At 47.3% G+C, this 23,559-nt stretch overlaps 1 protein-coding gene and 1 long non-coding RNA gene across 8 annotated transcripts in view; one reads left to right on the top strand and one right to left on the bottom strand.

Moving 5' to 3' along the window:
• The window catches only part of LOC138738609 (1,4-alpha-glucan-branching enzyme-like), a 269,596-nt gene that overhangs the window by 486 nt on the left and 245,551 nt on the right, over window positions 1-23,559 (bottom strand). For 6 of the 7 annotated variants that reach the window (XM_069889167.1, XM_069889172.1, XM_069889173.1 and 3 more), the window contains 3 exons: window positions 16,990-17,107; window positions 5,802-5,852; window positions 4,899-4,943 (listed from right to left, as the gene is read on the bottom strand). In XM_069889167.1, coding sequence (XP_069745268.1) covers window positions 4,899-4,943; window positions 5,802-5,852; window positions 16,990-17,107 — 214 coding nt within the window. The remainder of the gene's footprint in view (window positions 1-4,898; window positions 4,944-5,801; window positions 5,853-16,989; window positions 17,108-23,559) is intronic. The other variant, XM_069889171.1, reaches the window with a different exon arrangement.
• Window positions 1,092-7,110, top strand: LOC138738610 (uncharacterized). The gene is made up of 2 exons (XR_011341622.1): window positions 1,092-1,160; window positions 6,526-7,110. It is a non-coding gene; the product is annotated as an uncharacterized lncRNA (long non-coding RNA).

Raw genomic sequence — 23,559 nt, 5'->3', positions numbered from 1 at the left:
TATTAAAACATCTAGTGGTTTAAAAGAGAGAATGAAAGGGGAAAATTGGATACCAAATACCAGGGGAAGCTAAATTCAGAGAGATGATCTCAAAGCGACAAATCATTGAAAATGCAGCCTTGCTACTTTTATGAATAGATACAAACTTACGTGGATGACTTGAGGAAATAGGTCCTCCGGCTTTCTGGCAACTCGGAGAAAGTCGGCTGTGGTCTATTCTAAACATAGCAGTGTAAAAAATGGATGGCAGAATAAGGGGGTGCGTTTTAATTTTATCAGGCAGCAGGCGATTATTTTTTTCCCCTCAAGAGGATTGCATAATTTTTAGGGCAGCTACATAAGGGCTAACCTGGAGAGAGGTTGCCGAGGCAACTCTTTTAGCCCACAACTAAATTAGCATATTCAAGAGGCTGTAATTTAATCCAGAATTGTCCACAGTTGCATCGTGGCCAGGATTTTCGATGCAAATAGACTGGTTTTACAGGCTGCTTCTTAATTAACTTATCAAGGCCATCTTCTCACTAAAAGGCAATCTAGCTCCAGATTAATCTGCCTTGGTTTCCTGCTGTCCTTCCTTTTGCAGCAAAACATCAGGATTTGTAAAGGGAAGCAAGTCATTTATGGCGTTTACACAGCTGCTGCCTAGCAGGAAATTTCCGCAAAATTCCCACAACGCAGACTGTGTAAAAAGTTCAGTAAAACTGCAAAAGGTTAGAATCGAGTTAGAATCGTTTCTTTACTAATTGTATTTTTCTTTCTTTCTATCGTTATTTGGGGGGAGGGGGGGTTAGTGGGCTTTTTATTATTTTTTTTGGGGGGGGGGTTATATCATGCCCAATGGATTTGATATGACTAGACAATTATTGTATTTTGACACGAATACATGTATGGAAAATTTAAATAAAATATTCAAAAAAAGTTTGGAACGGAAATGAGCCACTCATTCCCATTCCGTATTTTTCCTGCGGCACCCCTGGACATTTTTGCGGGCTGCCTGCGGTCTAAACTGAACTGCAGGCAGTCCGCAACGATAGGTTAATGAATAACACACATTTGCAAGACCCGCCTCTTACTGCACTTTCGGTATTCAGTGTAAAATTGCGTAAGGGAATGGAGATTCTGAGTTTTGGTCGTTCGTGTGTGAACGGCCACTCTGAAAGGTAGGAACAAATTTTGAACAGAAAAAAATATAAGTTCTATGTAAAAAAAACATAATTGCTTTGCACTTAGTCAATGTTATTTTCAGCTTATCTTTCCTCAGAACTACTAACTATATGACCTGAAAGATCTTGTTTCCTGAACCCAATATTATAATCGGCCCATGAACTCGTGAAATTACATTTCCAGTTGCTGCTTGATCTCCAAAATCAGTTACCATCCTGCTTCTTCTCATCCACCCGCGATAACGTTGCCTTCCTTGCAGTTTGCTGCGGTTAGGTCTTCGCGCCATGTTGCCTGTTTTGTCTTTAGGATGGGTGGGGAGTGGGGGATCACTTTCTCAGTTTTGTTGAAAAAATAATTGTTTTAGCTTGCCTTTATTATCCTACCTTTCAACAACTGTTATAACATATTTAATAGGATGTATTATTTACAGAATCGTCCATGTATTAAAACGGCATTTAGTCTTTTGACGAAAAATCTTTTTTAAAAAAAAAAGGCAAAAAGTTTGATAAAGTTTAAAAAAAAGTGCAGAAGAATTAGTTCTTTGTTTAGACCAGATTTGATCACCTGGTTTTTGCGGGGGGAATGGAAAGATGTGTCCTCATCTCTAAGCACTTTCAAGCAGGGAAAACACCAGTCTGTAAGAGTGGGAGTTCTTTGCCCTTACGGCTAAAGACGTACCTTTCTGAATGTGCCGTGGCCAGTTCCGAGGTGCCGATTCCAACCCTTCTCAGGGAAGGATAATTGGCAGAGCGCTGTTCTCTGCTGCCTGACCTGAATGGACAGCCACTGCAAGCAGCTGATTAGGAGCAGGCTGATGACGCCCTCAAGGCAGGGGTAACAGGCAGGAGCTATAATCTCCGAGTTTCAAAACCCCCCAGAATAATGGCTGTCATCCCTCCCCATAATCCCCCATGCAGTTGGAACTGTTCTGGGAACCAAAGAGCGGTTCCAGCTGCGTGGGGGATTATGGGGAGGGAAGACGGCCATTGCTCTACCGTGCATTTATGACGGGTGGCACAATGACACCAGTCGCGCTGCCTCCATTTGGCTCCGAGGGCGTTACTTGGCGCCTCTTGATATGAACAGGACGCAGAGCAGCCTTTTACGGCTGCTGTCTGAAAGTTTTAAGTTTTTCATCCGCTCTTGTCGCCAGCCTCCAGCTGGAGGCCTGACATGAAATGGCCTTCTGGCTTTATCCCATTCCAGTGCGAAAAGGCTGCATGTCAGTTGTCAACTGGTTCTGCCTGGGATTCCCTGCCCTGTGCAAGCCAGCTTGACGATTTTCCTCTCCAAAGGTATTGTTATTGAGCAGTGTTGGAACAATGAAACAGTTGCTTTTTCACATTTCAAATCACACCCTGGGCTCTCCACGTTCCTTAAATGTAACCTAAAAGGTGATATATGTACACCTACCCCACCCTGCGTCGCAAATAATCATGTTTCAAATCCGTTAACTCGAGCTCCGGTAGGAATTGATAGATTGCAAGCAGTTAGCATGGGCTGCCTCGAAAATGTGGAGCACGTATCTAATGCTACTTTTGCTACTAAGTTAATTCAGCACTGCCCACAGATCATTTCAAAACTCAGTCTGAATTAAACTGATGAGAACAGACAGTACCCTTCATCTGAGCCAAGAGGCCAAGAAGAGATAACACCCTCCTCCCTGCCCTTCCATCTCTGCCCCAGGTTTGGAGAGTGACCAGTCAGAACATTATGTGTTGCTCCTCCAATTTACAGGTGGTCTTGGTGAGACGGTACTAGGCCATGGACAGAAAGCTCAGCTGGAGAGTGGGGTGCAGAAATGAAATGGTTGGCCACTGGGAGATCCCTGTTACCCAGTCTCTCTGATGTGGAGAAATCCAGCCCCCCTCCCTGATTGCTGCTATGCCCTCCCTCCCTTATCCACCTATTGTCTCATGCCTGTGGGACTGCACTGCTCCCCCTCCCCCCCCCCATCCCTTTTACTGGGGAATCTGCTGACATTTTGCTCATAGCTGGTAAAATGCTCAAGCCCAAAATGTTGGTTATGTATCTTATCTCTACTACATATAATACACTGATTCTCTGAGTTCCTCCAGCATTGAGTTTTTACTTCACAACCTCCTGGCCTGTCCATTCTCTTATCTGTTCAGAGCCCCGGAAAACCTTTAAACCACAGCAGGAATGTCTGCAGGGAATGTTGAGCCCGAGGTGAGCAGAACAGTCGGGAGCATTTGAACTGGGAGGCCAGAGTGCAGTTCCCCAGCGTGGCAGGGCGTCCCACTCCCCCAAGCGATTCCCCAGCACACCCAGGCTCATGCCACCAGCACAGAGGGACGTCCCAACGGCGGGATGTTCCACTGCCCCCAGGCTCATGCCACCAGCGCGGCGGGATGTTCCACTGCCCCCAGGCTCATGCCACCAGCGCGGCGGGATGTCCCACTCCCCCCAGGCTCACGCCACCAGCGCGGCGGATGACCCACTGCCCCCAGGCTTATGCCACTAGCACATCGTGACATCCCACTCGCCCCAGGCTCATGCCACCAGCGCAGCGGGACACCCCACACCCTCCAGGCTCATGCCATTGGAGTGGTGGGACGTCCCACTCCCCCCAGGCTCATGCCATCAGGTTTACCATCACACATCCATGCATTGACTGAAACCATTAATATTTATTCTGCCTCGGCATGTTGGAGAGGGTGGGGAAAGGGGGGGGGGGGGAGAAGAGAAAGATAACGTGGCAACAGGTTATAATGTTGGTGATGTCTCCTACCTGTGAACCTGCTCCATGAGATATAGAAGCGACATCAGGCCACTCGGCCCATTGAGCCCACCCCACCATTCCACCATGACAGAGGTAAGAATGTCAGTGCATCAGTCTGTGGTATTATGGATATGATAATAAACTCTCGTCCTGATTCCACAGAGAACCATGGCTTGTTTGGTTGTGAAAACTCTTGAGATGAACCCCCCACCCCCCCCACCCCGGGAGGAAAGTACGAGTCATTTCATGACAGAATTTGGTTTTGACTTCACTGTGGAAGAGACGACAGCAGAAATAGCGGCAGTGACAGCAGGAACCAGGTGAAAATATTGGGGAGAGGAACAGCAGTGATGTGATGATCCAACGGTGCACAGATTCCGGGGTTAACTCCGTGCCCGAAAGGGAGGCAGGGCACCCATACTTCACCCATTCCTCTGGCGAAGAGATGAGGGGACATCAATGCCCGCAGGGGGTTGGCACATTCCTGGGAGAGCACAGACTTGGAGTAAAGGCAGAGATGGGAGGGTGAGCGGAGGATGGAAAAATCGGGATTCTCTGGCCTAGGAACTGTGATGGGCGAAGGTGCTGGGTTTTGCACAGGGCAGGGCAGGCGTGGGAAGTCCTGGTGATGTATTGACTGGATCACCAAGCTTGAGGCTGCCGCCGTTCTCGTACCTGCCCTCTGGGGAAACAAGCCATAGATTGTCAACTCGTCTGGTGAAGATCTCCAATCTCCCAGATTCTCCACCTCCACGCTAAACCAGGCCCCTTTCTGCTCTCCTTCCGCCTCACCCATGCTGTCTGAAGAACAGGAATGCAGCCTCCACCGGCCACCCTGGCAGAACTCGAGCACAACGGCAATCCTCACTCCATGCACACACCTGCAGCAGGATGCAACAGTTGCAGGCAGGCACGGGCTGATCCGCATGGACACGGCCACACAACTCATTCTCACTCCGACATCATTCACCACATCAACCTTCACACTCACCTTCAGATAATGTCTGCAGCGGTGTAAAGTGCCAGACTTTACGAGCTGGAGAAGGAAACGGTGAGAAGTGATGCAGCACAGAGGGTTAGCGGGGAACCAGGAGCGGGTGGGACCGTGAAGGATAAACAAGTGGGGACAAGAGGTTCTCGTGAACAGGAGTGTGAAACAGAAAGACCATGAACAGGGGGAGGGGGGGATCAGCAATGTGATACCATTGTGGAGATGAGGAGTCAGCTACACAGACCCACCCATTCAGCCCCACCTTCCCGGTCAACTAGAAAGTAAAGACAGTTCTATTAAAGCTCTTGGTTCCTCATCTCCCACCAGTGATGAGGTTTAACAAGGAGCTCAGGACCGAAACGTTGGTTTGCCTTTCTTTCCCATTGACACTGCATGACCTTCTGACTTTCTCTATGTACTACAACCCCAGTGCCTGCAGACTTCCCTGTTTAACTCCCGGTGACTGCACACTTTCCCATTTAACTTCCCACATCTGTTCCTTTCCTCCAGGCCCCTTGTTAAACTGGATCAAGTTGGGGAAGTCAGAGTGGGGTGGGTCAAGGTTGGGTCAGTCAAGGGTGTTGGGGTCAAGATGGGTGGGTCAGGAATGGGGATTACGGTGTTGGAGTCAGGGTGGGTATGTCAGGGGATGATGGGTCAGGGTGTTGCGGGTCAGTGTTGGGGATCAGGGTGGAGGTGGGTCAGAGTTGCGGGTCGGGGGGGGTTAGGGTGTTGAGGTTGGTGGGGTAGGTCAGCATTGGGGGGGGTCAGTGTTGTGGTTTCCCCGACCTGTCTGAGCTCCTCTGGCGTCCAACCTGCTGCAGTGATCCAGTTCTGCAAACATCCACTGCCCTTGTCCCCATCCCGATTCATGCACTGTCCCTGGGGTAGATTGATGCTTACCTCTGAGGCATGAATCCTTCTCTGCACAAAGTCAGGGTAAGTATAGGTGAACTGAGAAAGGAAAGTGGAAAAGGAAGAAAATAAAAGAAGAGGGAATGAAGAAACAGGACAAAAAGAGGGTGGTTAAAAGATGTGGAATTAATGTTAAAGAATATTCAAATGTTGAGGGCAGTGTTGTCACCAGGGCCTAGTTCCTCAATGGAGATCAGGTGCCTATGATTAAGCCCCTTCCTTAACACTGATGGGATTTAGAATCATGCTACAGTTGTTACAGACCCATCCCCACCAGTATTGTACCCCATTATTATACAATGACAGACCCGTCCCCTCCAGTATTGTACCCCATTATTATACAGTGGACAGACCTGTCCCCACCAGTACTGTACCCCATTATTATACAATGACAGACCCGTCCCCACCAGTACTGTACCCCATTATTATACAGTGGACAGACCTGTCCCCACCAGTACTGTACCCCATTGTTATACAGTGACAGACCTGTCCCCACCAGTACTGTACCCCATTATTATACAATGACAGACCCGTCCCCACCAGTACTGTACCCCATTATTATACAGTGACAGACCCATCCCCATCAGTACTGTACCCCATTGTTATACAGTGACAGACCCGTCCCCACCAGTACTGTACCCCATTATTATACAGTGGACAGACCTGTCTGTAATGTAATGGAAGATTTAAACCGTGTTTCTTATTTTTGCAGCCTTTGCTTCTACAGGGCTGAGAACCTGCTTGTGTTTTAGAATCAGCAGACATAAGCTAAATTCCACCGAGGGGCCAGAGATGCAGTTATCTGACGAAAGGACATCTGTGTACCAAGAACATTTAATCTTCCTGCTTGTTTTGGTCACAGACTGTCAGAGGCCTAGCCTTGATGCAAAATAAACCATTGTATTCAAAGTGATAAGCTGAAAATTATGTTATTCGATAGAAGCCTTGCATGCTAGCTTGCTCGCTTATCTTTCTTGCTGTGTTGGGAATAGGTGCTTGGGTAAGCAGTTTTTGGGTAATATAAGCCATGGTCCCGCTGCTGAAGTTTGAGACTCTCCGAGAGGTGGCAACATCTCTCAGCAAGAAGAAGAACTTCTAGAGTCCAGCCAACGTCCCAGTCGGGGGAGGTGGAGAAGCTGCTACCGGCGCCCTGACAACCTACTACAAGTGTGCAGTTGTTGCCTCGCTTCGGCAGTTGGGACCAGTCCAGGCGTTGATAAGTATAGTTGGGAAGGGCTAGCATATTCTAGTTTGAAATCAGCTTTTGCATTTGTAATAAACATTTGTATAATCTGAACTGCTCTCGGTGTGTGTGTCTATTACCTTTCGGTAGCTCAAACACTGTGACCAATCTAAAATGAACAAAATGAGAGGTATAAGTTTACCCAAGACACCGTCCCCACCAGTACTGTACCCCATTGTTATACAGTGACAGACCCGTCCCCACCAGTACTGTACCTCATTATTATATAGTGATAGACCCATCCCCACCAGTACCGTATCCCATTATTATAGTGACAGACCTGTCCCCACCAGTACTGTACCCCATTGTTATACAGTGACAGACCCGTCCCCACCAGTACTGTACCCCAATATTATACAGTGACAGACCCGTCCCCACCAGTACTGTACCCCATTATTATACAGTGACAGACCCATCCCCATCAGTACTGTACCCCATTGTTATACAGTGACAGACCCGTCCCCACCAGCACTGTACCCCATTATTATACAGTGATAGACCCATCCCCACCAGTACTGTATCCCAGTGTTTCACAATGACAAAACTGTCCCCCAGTACTGTACCCCAGTGTTACATAGTGACAGACCATGTCCCCCAGTACTGTACCCCAGTGTTACATAGTGACAGACCCATCCCCACCAGTACTGTACCCCATTATTATACAGTGACAGACCCATCCCCATCAGTACTGTACCCCATTGTTATACAGTGACAGACCCGTCCCCACCAGCACTGTACCCCATTATTATAGTGATAGACCCATCCCCACCAGTACTGTATCCCAGTGTTTCACAATGACAAAACTGTCCCCCAGTACTGTACCCCAGTGTTACATAGTGACAGACCATGTCCCCAGTACTGTACCCCAGTGTTACATAGTGACAGACCCATCCCCACCAGTACTGTACCCCATTATTATACAGTGAAAGACCCATCCCCATCAGTACTGTACCCCATTGTTATACAGTGACAGACCCGTCCTCACCAGCACTGTACCCCATTATTATACAGTGATAGACCCATCCCCACCAGTACTGTATCCCAGTGTTTCACAATGACAAAACTGTCCCCCAGTACTGTACCCCAGTGTTACATAGTGACAGACCATCCCCACCAGTACTGTACCCCAGTGCTATAAACTGACACTTCCCAATCCCAGCATTATACACTGACAGTCCTATCTCCACCAGTACTGTACCCTGGCATTACAGTGACAGACCCATCCCCACCAATACTGTACCCTAGAGTTATACAGCAGTGACAGTCCTGTCCCCACTAGTACTGTAACCCAGCATTACACAGTGACAGACCCATCCCCACCAGGAACACCTCACTATTCTGCTATGAACCACACACTCTGCCTTCAGGTTTGACCTTCCAAAATGCATCACATCACACTTATCCAGACTCCATCTGCCACTTTTCCATCCTACTCTGCATCCTATCTATATCACGTTGTAAACTATAACAACCTTCTACACTATCCGTAACTCCTCCAACCTTCATAAATTTGCAATTATACAGACCCACCTCTCCACTTCATCATTTATAAAAATCACAAAAAGCAGGGTCCCTGAACAGATCCTTGTGGAACTGCATTAGTTACTGACCTCCAGCCAGAATATGTTCCATACTGTCCTGCCACAACTTTAATTTTGATGGGTTTGAGCAGTCTGTAATAATTTCTTTTATTCACATCTTCTCTAAACCCATCAACTCCTGCAGCTACCTCGACTACACCTCTTCACACCCAGTCCCCTGTAAGGATTCCATTCCTCTGTCTCCATTGCATCTGCTTACAAGATGAGGTCCTTTATTCCAGGACATCTGAGATGTTATATTTCCTCTATTTCTTGTACATCTACCTCACCCTGAGACTTAAGGACAGGATTTCCCTTGTCCTCAGCTACCAGCCCACCAGTCTCCACATCCAGCACATCCTCCGCCGTTTCCATCACCTACAATGTGATCTCACCAACAGGCACATCTTCCCCTCCCCGCCTCCCACAGGATCGTTCTCTTTGTGACTCCCTCATCCATTTCTTCCTTCCCACTAATCACTCCCTTAGCACCTACCCCTGTGACCACACAATATGTCACACTTGCTCCCACACCACCTCCCTCACTACCATTCGAAGCCCCAAAATGTTCTTTCAAGTGAAGCCACACTTCACTCGTGAATGTGTGGGGGCCAGTCATTGCATTTGCTGTTCCCAATGCAGTCTCCAATGCAGGGAGACTGGACACTGACTGGGAGATTGTTTCATTGAGCTCCTTCACTCTGTCCACTCCACAAGGACCTCTCGGTGACAAACTCTTTTAATCCCACACACCATTCTCCCACAAACATGTCTGCCTAAAACCTCATGCATTGCCAAATCAAGGTCACCCACAAATTGGAGGAATACCTTGTATCCCATCTTGCCAGTCTCCAACCAAACGGCATTAACATAGACTTCTCCAATTTCTGTTGACCCCCTCCCGCGATCTCTCCTCATCCTTCATGCAGCTCCCCACCCCCTTCCCTTCCTTCTCCTGTCAGAGAGCTGGTCTTATCCTTCTGCCTTCTCCCCATCACTTCTCAGCTTCTCTCTCTTCTACCCTCCCACCTGTATTTACCTTCTGTATGCTCACCTCTGCTCCTCCCCCTTCCACCCAACGGCCCTTTTAATTTGGGTGTCTGCCTGATTTTCTGCCCTCTTGAAGAGGGGTTCGAACCCAAATCCTGCTGAATCTCCCAGCACGTTTCTGTGTATTGCACTCACCCCCAGCATCTGCATTTTAACTGTAATCATTTCTGTTGCCTGAATTACTGTTACTACAATCCTGGTGACAACACTTTTCTGGGAACTGGAGGTCAGGGGTAACAGAAAGTGAAAAATGAGTTTAACATTCACAGATCCAACCATTAATTGGAAGGATGAAAACCAGTCATGGGTGGGACTGGAAGCTCAGAATGTGGTTAGTGTGCGTTAGTGCAACGTTTATGAGGAGGTTATGGCTGCCTGTGTTCTCAGTGACTGACTGTGTGTTCCTCTCAGTACATGATGCTCCATGCACATGTGAATTGTGTGTGCCGCATATTCGTGTGCAGACACGAAACTACATGTTCATGTGCAGTCACATGTTTGCATGTTTGTGGGCAGTCACACAGCTGTATGTTTGAGTGGAGGAATGAGGCTGTATGTTTGTGTGTAGTCACAAGGCTGTGCTTTCCTTCAGAATTCGTCTGGCATCTACAGGAAACATGCTTGCAGCACTTTCTTAAGGTGTGCAGTTTTGGTATTGAGTAATGACACATGCCTGCATGTGCAGACAGTATAGTTATGTCTCTAATGTTACACAGCATAGAATAGGCCCTTCAGCTATTCTCATCTCTTCCCACCACATTGGCATGCTGTTCGAGTCCAATTTACCTGTATTTGGTTCTTACCTTTCTCATCCAATCCACTCAGCCAGGTTTGAATCCAACAGGCCAGCTCCCCTTCAATCCCATGTGACCTCACTTTGCAGACAAATCTGTCACATGAGACCTCATGATGGCTTCCATATACATAATGCCCACAGCCTTGCCTTCATTAATCCTCTTCGTTACTTCTTCAGAAAACACTGATCTGTGAGACATGATCTGCCACGCACAAATCCATGCTGACCACATCCAATCAGTACCTGCCTATCCAAACACTGGCAGATCTTGTCCCTCAGAATCCCCTCCAGCAATTTCCCATCCACTGACATCAAGCTCACTGCTCTATTGTTGCCGGATGCCCTTTTAAATTAACAGAACAACATTAGCCACCCTCCAGTCTTCTGGTTCTTCACCCGAGCCCACAGATGATGTAAATATCTCAGCAAGGGCCTCTGCAATTTCGATCACAGCTTCTCACAAGGTGCAATGATGCACATCATTGGGCCTTGGGGATTTGTCCACTTTAATCTGCTCTAACACTAATTCAGCCACCCCTTTCCTTCAGTTCCTTGGTCTCCTGCACAGTAATGACTGATGAGGAATGTTAATGCCAAATCCCACCTATCTCCAGTGGCTCCACACAAACACGACCCTGTTGATCTTTGGGGTAAAACACGAAAGTCTGCAGACAGCGTGGTCTAAGTAAAAACACAATGCTGGAGAAATTCAGCAGGTCAAATAGTGTACTTTAAATAGCAAAGATAAAGATACATAACCAATGTTTCGGGCTTGAGCCCTTCATCAAAGTATGAATAAAATGTAGACAGACACCTGAACAAAATGGTGGGATGAAAGGGGCAGTGGGAGAAGCATGGTCCCACAGGCAGGAAGTAATAGGTGGATAAGGGATGTAGGGTACACAAACAATCGGGGAGGAGGAATGGTTCTGTGAATGGAGAAGGAAGGGGGTGGAGAGCTGGAGGAAAGGAGAAAGGAGACAAAAGGAAGAGAGGGAGAACATGGAATGGGTTAATGCCATGCAGTTGGAGACTGCCCAGAAGGAATATTAGGTGCTGCTCCTTCAATTGATTTGCCATCTCAGACCTCCTTGACACTAACTACATTGTCAGCCCAGAATGTAGTCAGTCACCAGAACTGAACTCTTTATTCAAAGGGATCTTACCAGAACCACGCAGTGGCACAGCTATCTCATGTCGTCTCTGAGGAAGGGCCCTTCCATCCCCCACCATTTTGCTCAAACTTTGATGAAGGGCTCAAGCCCAATATATTGATTATGTAGCTTTATCTTTGCTATATAAGGACACTGTTTGACCTGCTGAGTTTCTCCGGCATTGTGTTTTTACCTTTTAATGTCTGATTCTCTCCCTGGCAACCCTTTTACTGTGGAATCTGTTCTTTGCTGTGCTGTTGAACTTTTCTTCATTCACTTTGAGTAGCCAGTCAGTAGGTTGGTGACATCCGTACTCACTATCACATGATCTTGCAGCCATAGTCACTGTTGCTCAAGTCAACGCACTGAACCCAGCGGAGTCCTGGCCTGTGTGCCCATGCAGATCAACTGGGGAAGTATTCACAGAAATCCTCATCCTCTCGCTGCAACAGGCCACCCTTCACCTTGCTTCACGAAGGCCACCATCAGACCAGTGCCAAAGAAAGGCACAATAATGGGCCCAAATGACCATTGTCCAGTGGCTCTGACATCCACCATTAGTAAGTGCTTGGAGAGGCTGGTCACAGCTCACATCAGCTCCAGCCTCTCAGCTAGCTTTGACCCACTTCAATTTACCTACCATCCAAACTTCCACAGTAGATACCATCTCCCTGCTCTCCACTCAGTCGCACAACACCTGGATTCTAAGGACATGTTTGCTATACAACCGTTCATGGTCTACAGCTCCGCCTGCAATGCCATAGTCTCCAGAAAATTCATGCCCAAGCTATAGGATCTGGTTCTCAGTGGCCTTCTGTAACTGGACACTTGATTTCCTGTCCATCTGACCACAATCATAGCATAATTCTGTAATATCCCAGTCTCCTCTACAATCCACACCCTGAGCTGACCTGTTAGACCCTTTTGCATTGAAATAAAAGCAGATTAATTCCTGGGCCTTTCCTCCCTCTCTGCCTTATTTCTGTTTGTCTGGAGCACAGCATTTCCTTCAGTACTGCTCTGGGCCCCACACCCCTGTTGGACCAGTTTAACTCTCCCAGATAGCACCAGCAAATCTCCCCACCAGGAGAATAGCCCCCTCCAAGTCATGACAAAGATAACTGGGTCTGCTAGGAGCTGTAGCTGGATCCACCTTCACATCTGTAGATGTCAGGATCATCTAGTCTCTCTGATGTCCCACATCTTGCAGGAGGAGAACACCCCTTCACATCTGTAGATGTCAGCGACACCTAGTCTCTCTGATGTCCCACATCTTGCAGGAGGAGAACACCCCTTCACATCTGTAGATGTCAGCGACACCTAGTCTCTCTGATGTCCCACATCTTGCAGGAGGAGAACACCTCTGCCCTGACTGACATCTTTACTGCATTGTTTAAAACAGACCTTACATTCCTGTGCCCGATACTCTGCTCAGTCCTCTCCCCAACACCACTCCAGCTACTACCTTTGGACCACAAGCACCGCCTCCAAAGACAGCCACCCCTTTTCTCCTTTGCAAACATTTGAACTAGAAATGTTGGGGCAGAGGGTCTTGTAAGTGAGGCAAAATAAGGGGAAGCATGGAGAGAAAAGAAAGCCAGAAATGGAAAAATACAAATTATACCACTAATACAAAGCAGAGGATAGGGGTTCAACAATGTTCAGAGGATATCTAAAGACATTGAGCAGGGCCCAGCTGTGTTAACTGGTGTTGTGTACTAATACACAGCTGGTTTGACAAACTAGAGAAGGTGGTGGTATTGCTATTATTGAGCGAAGACCACCACTGGTTCAAAGATCATGTCTATTTGACATTTGGAAGGACAGGTGCTTTGTGAAGGAGTAATGGAGGATATTGATGTGATGTGACGGTGGTTCGGAAATTCGTCAGGTTTCAGGGGAGTGAAGGAACACATTGGTGGGTTATAAATAACCTTGGAACTCAGAAAAGCGAGCAATATCAATGGGGAAGACCTTCAAGGTCAAAATCTTCCATTAGACATCGGTGGGATGGGTCTTTGGACAGTCATGGTGATGGGTTGGGGGCATTGAATTTAACATGAAAGCAGACATGAATGCAGGAAGGATTTAACTGTAATCACAGGTGTCTTTAAGATAGAGGGATCTTGCGTTGATATGTTGGGGAATACTGTGTGTCGGCTCCTTCAGGGAAGAGTGACTGTGTCTTCTGTCAGATGGAGAATGAGGTGGTGGGAACTAACACTAGGGCCCAGAATGTGAATAAGGAGATGAGAGCAGAACAGGCTGGGATTAATTCGGGACTTTACTGGCTGAGCTGACAGAGGACAGGCAGTGGATAGAATGAAAGACCCTCCATTAGGATCAGCTCATGATTGAATAATGGAGCAGACTCGATGGGCAGTATAGCCTATTTCACCTCCCATGTCTTGTGGTAAGGGGAATGTATACAGTTAATGGCAGGGCCATTAAGGTATTGATGTGCAGAAGGGTCTGTGGGTCCAGGTCTATATCTCATTGAAAGTAGACAGGAGGTAAAGAAGGTGAATGGGGTGCTTGGCTTCATTGGGTGGGACATTGAGTATAAAAGTAAGGAGGTCATGTTGCAGCGATAGAAAACTGTGGCCAGGCTGCATGTGGAATACTGTGTGCAGTTCTGGTCATCCCATTACAGGAAGAATGTGGAGGCTTTTGGTAAGGATACAGAAGAGGTTTCCCAGGACGTTGCCTTGTTTAGAGGGGATGTGTTTTGGGGAGGGGTTGGACGAACTGGAGTTGTTTTCTCTGGAACACTGGGAGGCTGAGGGGAGACCTGATAGTGGTTTATAAAATTATTATATATGTTGATTGGGTAGAGATTCAGAATCTTTCCCCCAAGGTAAACATTTATCACACTGGACCATATGGGGGGAGGAGTGCAGGGTGGTGGGTGTAGAATTGGCTGCCAGGAATAGTGGTGGAAGCACATACAAATAAGAGGCTTTCAGGAATACATGTCAACGTGCAGAGAATGGAGGCGTACTGTCATGTGAGGGCAGCAGCGTTCGTTTAACTTGGGCTTTGTGTTCAGAACAGACATGTGGCCGAAGGGCCTGTTTCTGTCTGGATGTTTCCATGTGCAATGAAATTATGAAGTTGCCAGATAAAGCAACAAGGTTGAGTATTAGGGACCAATTCAGAACTCTATGTTGTGGACAAAGTAGTGGGTAAAGGTGGTGAAAGTGGAGTATAAGAGAATGCTGGCTGGTAGCTAACATTGCCTGTAAAATATTAAAGTCCAGTGAAGGGAAAGTTAGGGAAAACCAGACAGATCCCAGAGGGTCAGAAGTGGGGACATTTCTAATTGGGGACAAATAAATGGCAAGACAATTAAACACAGACCGTCTTCTTTTTCCAGAAAGGAGGGCTTAAAGCTCTCAGATATCAAGAACCAATGATCTGGGGAAAGCAGATCAGTTTCAGGATAAAAATCATCCTCGGGAAACTAATGGGATGAAGGGCCCAACAAATCACAAGGCCCAATAGTCTATATCCAAGAGGAGTCCTGCCAAGGTCATCTTGTAAAGCCTGTCAGAGTGTGGAGCAGTTCCATCAATTTACAACAGGGGAAACAGGAAACTAACAGCCCAGAGAGCTTAATGACAGGGGTGGGAGAATGCTGAATCTGGGATCTCTGCCTATCTAGTGCCAACAGTTACCCAGACAGTTCCTCAGGCTGTGCCTGTCTGGAGCTGACAGTTACCCAGACACTTCCTCGGGCTGTGCCTCTCTGCTGCCGAAAGTTACACAGACAGTTCCTCGGGCTGTGCTTGTCTGCAGCTGACAGTTGCGCAGACAGTTCTTCCTGGGCTGTGCCTGTCTGGGCATGACAGTTACAAGACAGTCCCTCAGGCTATGCCTGTCTGCAGCCAACAGTTACACACACAGTCCCTCAGGCTGTGCCTGACTGGGACCCATTCTCTCTCCATCCACAAATGTTCTTACCTGAGCTCAGAAAGCCGCACACAGGTTTTTCTGGAAGCACTTCCTTTATCCACATTGGAAAATGGAGAGAGGTGTTTTGAGATCAGTAAGGGTTAGGGTGTGGTGGGGAGGAAATCTGTGGGATTCCAGGGTTGGCCCACTCGGGGATTGTTTAAGTGGAGTTGCTGAGCTCAGTAGCTCCAAGCTGGTGATATGGGTCACTGTGGGTGATGACCAGAGCAGCAGGTGTAGTAGATAGAACCATACAACATTACAGTGAAGAAACAGGCCATTCAGCCCATCTAGTCCATGCTAAACTCTTATTCTGCCCTATCCCATTGACTTGCATTCGGACCATAGCCCTCCACACCTCTCCCATTCATGTACAAATCCTTCTTAAATGTTAAAATTGAGCCTGCATTCACCATTTCTGCTGGCAGTTTGTTCCACTACTCTCTGTATGAAGATGTTCCTCCTAACTTTTCCCCCTTCACCCTTAACTCATGTCCACTGGTTTGTATCTCATTCATGGTGCCAGGATGAAGCTCTGCTATGGGGAACGAGGACGAGTGCCCAGAGAGTCACCCACTTAGTGGAAGAAGTCTACTTGCATTTACTTTGTATCAACCTCTCATCATTTTGCATACCTCGATCAAATCTCCTAAACTATTTAATCTTTCCCTCACTCACTTGAAGCCCCAGCAACATGCTTGTAAATCTTCCCTGCACTCTTTCAATCTTTAGGTAGGTGACCAAAACTGCACACAACACTCCAAATTTGGCTACACGAACATGCCATCCTATGGCTCAGGCTCAACCTATTGTTTACCTTTTACTTCAGATACTGGGTGGCTTGTTGAGTTTGTCCAGCATGTGTGTGCATTGCACTACAATCACAGCATCTTCAGACTTTCCTGTGACTCCACTTTCAGGAATTATGTATCTCTGTTCCCAGGTCCATCTGTTTTACCGCACTCCTCACTGCGCTACACTTCTGTCCTACCACGGTTTGTCCTCCCAAAATGCAACCTCATACTTGTCTGCATTGAATTTCATCTGCCATTTTGCAGCCCATTTTATCCATAGAACATTACAATATCTTTTATTTCCCACTCATCTAACCCAGTCCTTCCCTACCACCCACACCTCCCCCAGGACGTAATAAGGACAGAATTCCCCTTGTCCTCACCTACCACCCCACCAGCCTCCACTTCCATTATATTTACTCTGTGCAATTTTCACCACTTAAAAGGCGATTCCACCACCAGACACATCTTCCCCTCTCTGCTTTCTATAGGGTTTGCTCTCTCCAGGAATTCATCATTAAAGTTGGACGAGGCAAGGACATCACAGAGCAGTGTATAGACGCCACGGAGCTGTGGGATTCCACTGACCATACAGGAATACTCACCATCAGAGAGTGGGAGCGGTTGTTCTGGGGTTGGGGTTCCGTGAAGAACTCGGTGTTATGGTTCAACCTGTTATGGCCTCCATACTCTGCTGCATCGCTGTCCAGCACTATCCTGTATCTGCAGGACCCATGAAGGAAAAACCAGATATACTTTTGAAATGATCTTTCAATGTTCACGCAGAAGCAACTAACCAGGTAGAAACAAGGAATCAGCCCATAGACAGGATATCCCCCAGATGGAGATGCGGAGGACATGTCTGCCCACAATTCCCCCAGAATCACAGTTCTCTGATGCTCGACTCCATGCAGCATTCTCCAATCTCCACGTGCCCAGGCTACGATGTCCTCTCATTCTCTGGGAGAGGTGTAGTTCAAGTTGATTATCATCTGAGTGTACAAATACAACCAGACGTAACAGCTTTTCTCCTGATCACGGTGCTCACATACATACACACACACACACACACACACACACCTTTATACCTATGAATGTATGCACACAAATATAATTGTAAATAAATAAATATCTCTTTTGGAGTTTTTTACTTGGTTACAGGATTCTGTTTATCAGTCTCAGCCTATGGGAAGAAGCTATTCCCCAGCCTGGGAGTCCTGATTTTGATGCTCCTGTACCTTCTTTTTGTTAGTAGTGGTTGAAGATACTGTGTGCTGGATGTGAAGGGTTTTCTGTAATCCCTTGAGCCTTCTTTAGACAACATTCCCTGTAAATGTTGTCAATAGAGGAAAGGGAGATGAACTCGGCCATTTTGATAATCCTCTGTATAGACTTCCGGTATGATGCTTTGCAGTTACTGTCCCACACAATGATGCAGCCAGACAGAACCCTCAATTGTGGTCCTGTAAAATGTTGTCAAGATGGGGCCGGTAGCCTCGCCCTCCTCAGGAAGTGTCAGCACTACTGTGTAGAATGGTCGACCTTTGACCTCCTGAAGTCCATAATTATCTCCTCTGTCTTGTCCAAGTTGAGTCTCAGGTTGTAGTTCTCACTCCATTTTATGAACCTTCTCTCTGTAGTGCAACAGTTCATTGCTCCTGTTGTATCATCTGCAAGTTTAATGATTTTGTTGGAACTGAATCGGGAGAGCAGCCGTGAGTCAGCAGCGCGAACAGTAACGGGCTGATCACACAGCCCTGAGGTGTTTTAGTGCTCAGTGTGATGGGACATGGTTTACCAACCCAGACAGACTGCTTTTAGATCAAGAAGGTTCCTATCCTTGGTTTAGGAGTCCCACTATTGGATTCTGCTAAGGAATTTTCTTGAACATCATCATCATCACCTAGGTTTCTCTTTGTAATCACATGCTCACAAGATTGTGCGAAGTAAAACATGGCAACTGTTCCATTACTCTGTTGAATCAAGACCAAGTGGGAACACAATGGAAAAGTGTTCACAAACTCCGAGAAAGACCATCGTGCAAGAACAGGCAAGTGTGGTCACTATCTTCACTTGTGGGAATGCGCATTGCTCATTCAAAGCCAGTGAACTCTCCCTCCCTTCACCTCTGGCATTCAGTGGCTGCTGTGTGTGCCAGTTACACAATGCTCCACAGTGATTCACCCAGCCGACTCCAAAAACGTCCCCCAAACCGGTGGTAAAACACAGTGTGGTTGATAGTGTAGTTGAAACATCAAGGATAAAGATACATAACGAATGTTTCAGGCCCTTCATACCTGCCCAGGAATTAGTCCCAGATGTTGGAATGAAATCCTTAACCAAAGAGCACAAACCAGATCCAAGCCATCTTGTTAGCCCACATCTCGGAGACCATATTTCAGAGCAGAGAAGTGGTGAATGGCATGACTGTCCAGACTGGAATTAATTCCCAGCTGTAACTGCCCTGAAGGAGGTGGTGTGTTGGAGATGAGAGAGAAATTGCAAATGATGAAATCTGGAGCAAAATGTACTCGCTGGCAGAACAGAACAGTTGCACAGCCTGAGTGGGAGAAGAAAATGTTCGACATCTGGGATCGGAAGCTTCCTGAAGAGGGACCATTGCAGTCCAGTGGAAGGCGCTCCCTCAATGCTGATGGGAGTATGTTCCTGGATTTAGACCAGTGATGATGAAGGAATAGTGAGACATTTCTGGATTAGGATGATGCATGTGTTCCCATCCATCTCTGGCCTTCCCTTTGGCACAGAGGCCACTGGTTTGGGAGCAAATGATGTCAGGCTGGGAATTAATTCCAGTCTGGACAGTGATGCCATTCATCACTTCTCTGCTCTGAAATATGGTCTCAGAGATATGGGCTAACATGATGGCTTGGATCTGGTTTGTGCTCTTTGGATAAGGATTTCATTCCGACATCTGGGTCTGATTCCTGGGCAGGTCAAAGCTCATGGGAAGGGAACAGAAAGACCTGTGGCTCTGGCACTGAAGCCTCTGACAGTCAGTGTCTCACTGATAGCATGATCAAAGATTAAAAACACAAATATCATTGAAATAAAAAACCCAGAAAACTCAAAGGTAAGGCAGCACCCACAGAGAGAAATCGATGAAGGAGGTAGAGACTGGGAGCTCTGTGACAAGTAGAGCATGTGGCAGGTCCAATCCCAGAGATTATCTGGGCAGCATGTCTTCCGAAAGATAATGCTTGCCCTGGGGAAGCTGCAGAACTGCTTCACCAGAGGAGACCAGGGCTGAAAGGGTTAAATTGCAAGGACAGGCTGTACAGACTGTCAGAGGGGATCCGATCAAGGGTTTGATGAGGGAGATGAGGAGGTCCATCTTTGGGATTTGGAGTTGAGAACAGGGGCTATTAGATAGGGAGTGGGGCTGGCACCAGGAAAAATAAGGTCCAGCAAGGGTCTGCACCTCCCCAACACCCGCTTCGAGGTTGGTGGGAGCAGGGAAAAGGCAATTCAAATTTTTAAGGTGATGTTGATAGATTCTAGTCATGCAAAGGGTGTTCAGATCAAAAAACCAGGACGTGGAGATGAAGAGAATAAGGAGGTCAGACAGCCGAAGGTTGACTGCCTTCTTGTAGCCAGGAGGCACCCATGGATCTGGGAAATTCAGTATCAGTATTGTGGCCTTTCTCTCTGCGATCGGCAGGGAGGAGTGATTCAAGGGGCATCCAGATGAGGACAGCCATTCTGACCCAGTGAGCAGTACCGAGAAGAGGTTTGCAAACACAAAGTAATGTAATACGTTGGGATCAAGTTATGACATTTAATGTAAGCTGTGGATCACACCACAAATTCTCTGGTGCTCTTGGGAGACGTCCAGCCTGCACAGCGGAGAGTGCATCATGAACAGTTCAGGTTCTGCCACCATTTACTGAGAGGACAAAACTAGAGAATTGTGATGCTGGGAGCACATATAGAGTCCTTTTGCACTGGATCACATCAGCTAGATGCACTGTTGTGGAGCTCTTGGCTCTGCCTTACCATGCATCAGCTCAGAAAAAAACCTAATGCTCCATTCCATGCATACTCTGTGGCACGATTTGTGAGCACTGACACTTGGAGGTTATTCACCCTTTCAGAGAACTTGAGCCCTCCATCCCCAGTGACATTCTGGTGAATCTTTTTTGTACCCTTTTCAGCTACTCACAGCATTGTGACTAGAAGTGCACATGACATTGCAGCTTTCTGTAACACCACATCCCAGCTCCTGTACTCAGTTCCCTGACCGATGAAGACCAGTGTGCCCAGCACCTCTTCAACACAGGCTACCGGAGTCCCCACCTTCAAGGAACAATGATGTCTCTATTCTACCATACTCGCCAAAGGTCCTGTCACCGACTGTGCAAGTCCTGCCCAGGTTTAACTTCCCAAAATGCCACACCTTACATTTCCATGGTACTTCCACAGCATAGCCTTATGCATTCAGTGAGTTTACCAGCAGCTATGGAGCCTCGCTGCATCCTCCCTGCAGGTTTGCCATCATCTTTCTGTTCCTTGTGGCACAACTAAACTGCAGTTACCACAGCAGACAGACTGAAAACCACCACTCTGTACAATTTTGTCCACTTACGCAGCACTGTGGCCAGAGCATCCCTCAGCCCTTGCCTTCCAGATCCACACAGAGCAGCCTTTCTCTGTTAATTATTCTGCAACTCCTCTCTGTGGAGAGATGCCACATTTTCATTGCCCTCAGCAACCTGCCCGCACCCAGTTTGTCAATTATGGCACCAATTAAATTGCCAACATCAATTTTGTAAATTAAAGTTTGCTGGGTTGCAAAAATGAAATTACATCAATCTTTCCAAAGCAAATTTAACTCTTCAGTATTTGGTACAATTACTGATGTCGCAAGATTTTACTAAAATACAGATCAATTCTGATACAATTGAAGTAAATATTGGTGATGGACTAAGAGGTAAGTGGAAAACTCCAACTGAAGCAAGTGCAGTGGTACTGAGATACCTCAGGTGCAGGTGTGCCTGCACTTAAATCCATTCCCCTGCCTGGGAACCACTCAGAGTCTGTTGCTGAGACGGATGTATCAGGGCATGCTCTTCATGGAAGACAGTACACAGGCAGACCGTCGTTTCCCCATCAGTGCCATGATGCTGGATCATAAAGTTGATTCCAGAGATGAAGGGGTTAGGATATGAGGAGAGACTGAGTCATCTGGGACTGTACTCACTGGAATTTAGAAGAATAAGAGGGGGTCTTATGGAAACATATAATTATGAAAAGCATAGATAAGGTAGAGGTAGATAAGTTGTTCCCATTGGTAGGGAGACAGAGGACATAGCCTCATGATTCATGGTAGTAGATTTAGGATGGAGATGAGGAGGAACTGCTTTTTCCAGAGAGTGGGGAATCTGTGGAATTTGTTGCCCATTGAAGGAGTGGAGGCAACCTCAGTACACGCGTGAGAGTTAAGTCCCCTAACGATATTGAATTCGCGCCTTTAACTCTTGCGCATGCACCAAATGAACTACAATTCGCGAATCCACCACGCATGTGCTACCCAAAGACTCATGCATGCAAACAGGAATCAAGATGGCTGCACCCAGCCTACGGACCTCTTACATGCCTGTATCCCTGTTATAGTTTGTCAAATACAACATAAACGTGTAAATTTTATATTTAAAAAAAAGTTGGTCGTATGTGCGAATGGACATAAGTTGTATAGTTTACAAGTGTCGCCGAGAATATTCTCCCAGAATCACAGTGCGGCTTTCGCGCAAACAGAGGAACTACTGACATGGTCTTTGCCCTCAGACAGCTCCAAGAAAAGTGCAGAGAACAAAACAAAGGACTCTACATCACCTTTGTTGACCTCACCAAAGCCTTCGACACCGTGAGCAGGAAAGGGCTTTGGCAAATACTAGAGCGCATCGGATGCCCCCCAAAGTTCCTCAACATGGTTATCCAACTGCACGAAAACCAACAAGGTCGGGTCAGATACAGCAATGAGCTCTCTGAACCCTTCTCCATTAACAATGGCGTGAAGCAAGGCTGTGTTCTCGCACCAACCCTCTTTTCAATCTTCTTCGGCACGATGCTGAACCAAGCCATGAAAGACCTCAACAATGAAGACGCTGTTTACATCCGGTACCGCACGGATGGCAGTCTCTTCAATCTGAGGCGCCTGCAAGCTCACACCAAGACACAAGAGAAACTTGTCCGTGAACTACTCTTTGCAGACGATGCCGCTTTAGTTGCCCATTCAGAGCCAGCTCTTCAGCGCTTGACGTCCTGTTTTGCGGAAACTGCCAAAATGTTTGGCCTGGAAGTCAGCCTGAAGAAAACGGAGGTCCTCCATCAGCCAGCTCCCCACCATGACTACCAGCCCCCCCACATCTCCACCGGGCACACAAAACTCAAAACGGTCAACCAGTCTACCTATCTCGGCTGCACCATTTCATCAGATGCAAGGATCGACAACGAGATAGACAACAGACTCGCCAAGGCAAATAGCGCCTTTGGAAGACTACACAAGAGTCTGGAAAAACAACCAACTGAAAAACCTCACAAAGATAAGCGTATACAGAGCCGTTGTCATACCCACACTCCGATTCGGCTCCGAATCATGGGTCCTCTACCGGCATCACCTACGCCTCCTAGAACGCTTCCACCAGCGTTGTCTCCGCTCCATCCTCAACATTCATTGGAGCGCATTCATCCCTAACATCTAAGTACTCGAGATGGCAGAGGCCGACAGCATCGAGTCCACGCTGCTGAAGATCCAGCTGCGCTGGGTGGGTCACGTCTCCAGAATGGAGGACCATCGCCTTCCCAAGATCGTGTTATATGGCGAGCTCTCCACTTGCCACCGTGACAGAGGTGCACCAAAGAAGAGGTACAAGGACTGCCTAAAGAAATCTCTTGGTGCCTGCCACTTTGACCACCGCCAGTGGGCTGATATCCCCTCAAACCGTACATCTTGGCGCCTCACAGTTCGGCGGGCAGCAACCTCCTTTGAAGAAGACCGCAGAGCCTACCTCACTGACAAAAGGCAAAGGAGGAAAAACCCAACACCCAACCAACCAATTTTCCCCTGCAACCACTGCAACCGTGTCTGCCTGTCCCGCATCGGACTTGTCAGCCACAAACGAGCCTGCAGCTGACGTGAAGCTAAGCCAAAGAAAAGA

The sequence above is a fragment of the Narcine bancroftii genome, chromosome 7, assembly GCF_036971445.1.
Source record: "Narcine bancroftii isolate sNarBan1 chromosome 7, sNarBan1.hap1, whole genome shotgun sequence".
Lineage (NCBI taxonomy): Eukaryota > Metazoa > Chordata > Chondrichthyes > Torpediniformes > Narcinidae > Narcine > Narcine bancroftii.
The sequence above is the reverse complement of the archived record's forward strand: the minus strand, read 5'-3'. Positions and strand labels throughout refer to the sequence as shown.